Genomic DNA, 6,832 nt, shown 5'->3' with positions numbered 1-6,832 from the left:
ACACAGCATCACTGTTCCAAACGGCACGTGCCCAGAGGCAGGCAGTGACTATTACATGTTGCTGCAAATGCCATGAAACATGACAATTATAGGCACATCAAACGCTCCAAGAAAGATTTAGTGTCATTCCACACAAGCTGAAAATATTTCTCCACTCACCGGTATTTTAACACATTCATTTCTAAGAGTTCGTCGAATCGACACTATTAAAGACCCGTTGTTTACAATTTACTATGCTCTACTGATGGAAAATATTTCACATGCAGGTGTACATTCAAAATATATGAGTGGATATATCGTTGCATATAGAAAGAAGTATAATGTAAAAGGAAAACACTAGATTCAGAAAAATCAATAAATCTATGACTTAACTAGGTAGTTTTGGTTTTCTTCTCGTTCTGTAAGAATTTATTGGGTGAGAAAAAGAGCATAAAAACCTTGGAAGTTACAAGTTTGAAATATATTCAAAGGAGACAAGTTGTCTTTCAACAGTCGTTTTTGAACTATTTTTTTTTTTAGCTTCAAAATGATTTAGCTAACCAAACCTCATAGGAAATCACAATGTATTCAATAAAAAACAGGTATTTAATTAATACAAATTTCTTTCATAAGTGCAAGTTTAGGACATTTATTTGTTAGGTAAATAAATGAGGGGGGTTTCGATAAAGAGAAAAATGTGGAAGAGGAGACTATGAGTGACAGTTACATTCTTCTTTGAGTGTCTGACTCGTTTCTGTATTTTGGAGTTTTTTTGCACCATATTAAGACAATTCTGATTTATATGCGTAAGTGGTTACAAATAGTAACATTTAACAGTTCCCTTGCAATCTGAGGTTATTCTTCCAGCAAACAGAAAAGAGAGCAGGAGAAGCTTCATCCCACAGCCTGAACCACCTCAATAACCTATTAACACAAATTAACTCATCATCACGGCTTGCAACTATGATAACATTTCCCACATAGTTGATTGTATATGTAGAATATTTTTTAAAAATCACAATACTTAAATCCAATTCAAACCTGGAAATAAACAAAGATCTCCACCCTCCACTGCACCCCCACCCCCACACACAGAATGTCCTAGTGGTTAGTGGAATCCAATCGCTATTTGAAAGCCTGTCTTTAAAGAGCCTGCCAGCACACACTGAGTTGGTGTTAGAGGTCAACAACGAGGCTCACCAAGGCGGGTGTAGCATAGAGACACCTGTGGGCAAACCTAGGATTCGAGCAAGGTGTGCCATCTGCAGACCTGCTGGCCTTTGGTCTCCTTCATTTCCTCCCAATGGTCTTGTTCCTCCTCTCCACTACTGTTTTGGCCCAGAGCAATCCATCCAATCATCTCTTTACGCTTCATAGTGCGCCTGTTATAAACGGAGATCATCAAGGTGACATCAGAGAGCTGAAAGAGGGCCACCTGGAAAACAAAGGTCTCCTTATAGACAGGATTGGGCTGACCACGTCGAATGGACGTCTTGCAGCGGGACATCTCTTGACCCACAGAATTGAGGAGAAAGAGCTTTCCATATGTATCTAAGAGAGAAAAAAAAAAAACAAGGGAAAGGAGAAAACATCAGCCCTTTCAGTTTTGCTGGTCTAGTTGTAGTATTTACATGGGCAGCAAAATTTTACTTTTCACATACTAATCAGCATCCTTAGGCCTGGTACTTGCCGTGGGACTAACATAGTTTCCATGAGCGATTAAGGAAAGGGATTATTACCTGAAAAGCATGGTGTTTCATGCAGCCCACTGTTGGGCACCTTGCCAATGCTCATTAGGAGCCCTACACATGCAGAAGTGTATATATACACACACACAGCCATACGTGCAATGGTGTTTATGGACATGCATGCGGTTTTTCATTCCCATTTTATTTATGTAACAAGATAAATGTGTTGATTTTGCTCTATACATGTGTTTTCCTTTCCATTGTCACAATACTGTTTTGTGCCTGAGTTAAAGAGTCCCTTCTTTCCTCACAGTGTACGTGTTCTTTGGACCGTCTCATCTACTCAATGGCAACTACCAACTCTGACTTCAATGACAACTACTAAATCTGTCCCTCTAGCCTAGATGTCTCGCCCGAGCTCAAGATCCAACAGAATACTGCATTTCTCTTCATGGACATCCCACACACACCTCACACTCATCAGGTTCCCAACCCAAACACTCGCTGCTCCACTGTTCCCCATCTCTCATAACATCATCCCCTCAATGATCCAAATCAGTAATCAGGACTACATTTTTTAACAATACTGGCTTCCTCACCCTGGTGCAACCAGTGAATCACCAAGTATTATTGATTCTACCTCTTAAATAGTTCCCAATCCACCGACTTTCTTGCATCCCCAGTGCCAATGAACTCTCAGTGTACACCATAAGCTCAGGTCATCAGCATCTCTCACCTGCATTCCTACACACTTGCTCACCAAACACCAGTCACTGGATAAGGCAATATTTGTAAAATGCCTCTCTGGTCATGTCACTTTCACTAATAAGCAAAAACGAACTTGTTGATACTTCCTACTCGTCTTAAGATAAAATTAAATTTCTTTGTATAGACTAAATATTTGGGCCATGTTTATCTTCTAGTCTTATTGCACACCACTGTTGCCTTTACAAATTGTAATCCAACCATTTTGAACTACCTTCATCCCTCCAAACCTACCTGCTCTCTTTCCCTTTCACTTTTACACAAGTTATACATGTCTTGATATCCCAAGTGATACCCATCTTCACATGACTTCTATTCACTAGTTTGGTTTGGACATTACTTTATCCAAATTTCCTGACCACTCTCCCTCCTCACCTGGCCTAGTTCAGATAACCCGCCAGTGGGTCTCATCAAAATCAAGTTTTACAGACATAGATACAGAGAACAGACTGATGGTTGCCAGAGGGGAGGAGGGTTGGCGGAGTAGGTGAAAAGGTGAAGGGATTGAGAAGCACAGATTGGTAATCACAAAGTAGGCAAGGGATATAAATCACAGCATAGAAAACATAGTCAATAATATCGTAATAACCATGTATGCTGCCAGGAGGGTACTGGAAATATCGTGGGGAACACTTTGTAAAGCATATGATTGTCTAACCACTGTGCAATCCACCTGAAACTAATACAAAATAATACTGACTGTAAAAAATTGGGAAAATATTAAATCCTGTTTTAGCTTCTCTCAGCACTTATAACCCAGTATTTCACTGCTTGTTTACTTGTCTGCAAGACTATCAGTTCCTCAATGGTAAAAAGAGGAATTGACTTGTTTATCATTGTATCCAATGCCTGGCCCAGGGTCTAACATGTAGCACACATTCAACAAGTATTAAGTATTGGATAATGAATGTTCATGAATAGCCAGGATGCTCAACTTTCTTTGTTCTTTTGGTCTCAAGTTTTTCCCAACTTGCAAAATGCAACATGTTTGATAATCTTTGCACTAGTATGCTGTAAAATGGTAACTAGCATCATATATTTGGTCATTTACAGAAAGGAAAGAAAATATCCAAATCACTGATATAGTCTACTACTTTTGCTAAAATTCTTGAAAGGATCATTACAAAGAACATCATTCCTAAAACAATTATATTTTTAGCCCTAGCCAGTTTGGCTCAGTGGATAGAGCGTCGGCCTGTGGACTGAAAGGCCTGGGTTTGATTCCGGTCAAGGGCACATGCCCGGGTTGTGGGCTCATTTCCCAGTAGAGGGGGGGGAGGTGTGCAGGAGGCAGCCAATCAATGATTCTCTTTCATCATTGATGTTTCTATCTCTCTCTCCCTCGCTATTCCTCTCTGAAATAAATAAAATAATATATTTTTAAAAATTATATATTTAGTAAAATCATTTATCAATTTCTTGACTTTTTTTCTTAACTACGACTTTTACCACTAACTTATGTATGCTCTATTTTTTAAAAAATCTCAAATGTTAAGGTGTTTTCCAAATTCTATTTTTCTGTACATTCTGTACAGACTGAAAGCTGATTTGTGTTTACTGCTCACTTTCCCATCTAAAACCAGTCAAACTTTTTACAAGCGTAAACCCAGGTCTCTGTAATCTACATAGAGGAGAGCATTATAGGATGGGGAAAAAATTACAACGTGCAGTGTTCTTTCTATATTGATTTTTTCCTATCCTGCTTTGATGTGTTGTTTTGTGCACTTATCCACTGAGAAACACAAGGTGTGAAATTACACTTCAGGTGGGAAAACACTTCTCTGTCTCAGACTCGGGCTCTCCACTCTTCAAAGTGCTTTATGGAAAAGCTATCAGAAAACCAACAATGGGGGAGTGAATTAGCATTGCTGCCTCTGTAGGGCTACATGATTCCTGAAGGAAAAGTTCAATCCAGTCACCAAACTGCACTGGGAATTCTGCTGTCAGGGTGGCAGTGGGAACTGAGTTAACCTTGCAAGCAAGGACCTGCTTATTTCACAAAGAGAGCAATTTCCAGCTTTATCCTGTCGCAAGACTGTTTTCTAGTTACGAGAAAGGCCACCTCCTACCAAAACACCATCCCTGGAGCTGAATTGTAAGTGACAAGAAGGGGAAATAATAATTTCATAAACAATCCAGTCTGCGGACACCTGACCGAAGGAAGGAAATGGTGCTGATCATTCTGGCTCAAAGGGGAACCTTTATCAGCAGGAATGATGTGCTTGCTTTTCAACAACCTGACTAGAGGATCAGGACATTCTGCTGTGTAGAAGAGTGAGGAACAGGGCTTGGGTCTTTTGGGGTTCAGTGACTTATTCTGATGAGCACCAGTCCAAATGGATAGAGAAAGGTCCACTGAAGTAAATATACAACTTAATTGAGCTCTTTTTTAATTCTTTGAAATTGTCTATACTTTTTACAAAACAACAACAAGCAATATTTTATCTTCTGGCGATGAGGTAGAAAGTCTCTCAGTGTCTCCAGTAACTCAAAACTATGATCAAAACACGGAATGGGTCACAATCCCTGATAGTGCTGGATGCTATTCTGCCAACTAGTTCTCCAACTGCTTTACCCGCACTTGTGCCACGTGTGCCAGAAAAAAGTGTAACAGTGCAGTAGTCCCCCCTCATCTCTTGTTTTGCTTCCCATGGTTTCAGTTACCCATGGTCAGCCACGGTCAGAAAATGTTAAGTGAAAATTTCCAGAAATAAATGATTCATACATTTTAAATTGCACTCCATTCTGAGTACCTTGATGAAATCTCCCGTCATCCCTCTCAGTCCTACAGGGAAGGTGAATCATCCCTTTATCCCTGATATCCAGGCTGTACACACTCCCCACTGTTAGTCACTTAGAAGCCACCTGGGTTATCTGATCCACCGTTGCGATATCTCCGAGCTTGTGTTCAAGTAACCCTGGTTTTGCTTAATAATGGCACATTCACATAGCTTTTACTATAGTATACTAGAGGCCCAGCGCATGATTAAAATCGCACAAGGAGGCGCCCCGCCTCCCGCTGTGTGAGGAGACACCCCATGGGGGGCCAGGACCTGCGCCTGACTCGCACAGCGCCGGCCGACTCGTGCGCAACCTCCTCCTGTCTGGTCATGACCAGTTATGGAGTCCTGGTCTAATTTGCATATTACCTCATATCCTCTCTAATAACATGGTAATATGCAAATTAACCATCACTCCGCTACATAAGCCACGCCCACCAGCCAAGCCACGCCCACCAGCCAATCAGGGCGAGTATGCAAATTAACCCCAATCCAAGATGGCTAAAGCCACAGAGAGCAAGGTTTCCCAGGTAACAGAGGAAGCCAAGCTTTCCATAGCCATTGCAGGCCTAAGCCTCCACTCAAGCTACAAAGTTTCAATTATAGAAGGTAAACAAATTCAAACAAATGGCGGCAGAATGGAGCTTGAGAGAGCAGGCCAGGGTTGCCGGCGGCAACAGGGGAAGCAAAGCTTTCTGCACACCCTGGCTGGGCCCACCCACTTAAGGCTACAAAGTTTCAATTGTAGAAGGTGAATTAACTGCCACAGAAATGGCTGCCGCCCCAGGCTACAAAGTTTCAATTGTAGAAGGAAAATAAATTGCAGATACCAGGGCCTCTGCTTGGGTTGCCAGGGGGCATGGCCTGCCTGCAAACCACCACAGGCCCCTCGCTCAGGCCGCCCCACACCCCAAGGGAACCCCCACCCTTATCTGTGACACCCTTCAGGGCAAACCAGCTGGCCCCCACCCGTGCACCAGGCCTCTATCCTATCTAATAAGAGAGTAATATACAGATTGATCACCACTGCAACACACAATATAGCTGCCCCCATGTGGTCAAAGATCCTGCCCCCATGTGGACACAAGATGGCCACCACAAGATGGCCAGCAGGAGAGGGCAGTTGGAAGGCATCCGGCCTGCAAAGGAGGGCAGTTGAGAGGGACCAAGCCTGCAAGGGAGGGCAGTTGAGAGGGACCAGGCTTGCAAGGGAGGGCAGTTGGAGGTGATCAACCCTGCAGGAGAGGGCAGTTAGGGGTGACCAGGCCGACAGAGGAGGGAAGTTGGGGGCAAACAGGCTGGCAGCAGAGTGGTTAGGGGGCGATCAGGCTGGCAGGCAGAAGCGGTTAGGGGCAATCAGGAAGGGAGGCAGGCAAGCAGTTGGGAGCCAGCAGTCCTGGATTGTGAGAGGGATGTCCGACTGCCCGTTTAGGCCCGATCCCACCAGGATCGGGCCTAAACGGGCAGTCGGACATCCCTCCAGGAGTCCCAGATTGGAGAGGGTACAGGCTGGGCTGAGGGACAACCCTCCGCCGTGCACGAATTTCGTGCACCGGGCTTCTAGTACATATATATATATATATATATATATATATATATATATATATATATTCTAATTGT

At 43.0% G+C, this 6,832-nt stretch overlaps 1 protein-coding gene across 1 annotated transcript in view; it reads right to left on the bottom strand.

Annotated features, from left to right (window-relative positions):
• Positions 1 to 44: 44 nt before the first annotated feature.
• Positions 45 to 6,832, bottom strand: part of SYT16 (synaptotagmin 16) — a 144,992-nt gene continuing 138,204 nt past the window's right edge. The window contains exon 7 of the mRNA XM_079767639.1: positions 45 to 1,530. Coding sequence (XP_079623765.1) covers positions 1,217 to 1,530 — 314 coding nt within the window. The 3' untranslated portion in view covers positions 45 to 1,216. The remainder of the gene's footprint in view (positions 1,531 to 6,832) is intronic.

The sequence above is a fragment of the Cnephaeus nilssonii genome, assembly GCF_951640355.1.
Source record: "Cnephaeus nilssonii genome assembly, chromosome: 4".
Taxonomy (NCBI): Eukaryota; Metazoa; Chordata; class Mammalia; order Chiroptera; family Vespertilionidae; genus Cnephaeus; species Cnephaeus nilssonii.
The sequence above is the reverse complement of the archived record's forward strand: the minus strand, read 5'-3'. Positions and strand labels throughout refer to the sequence as shown.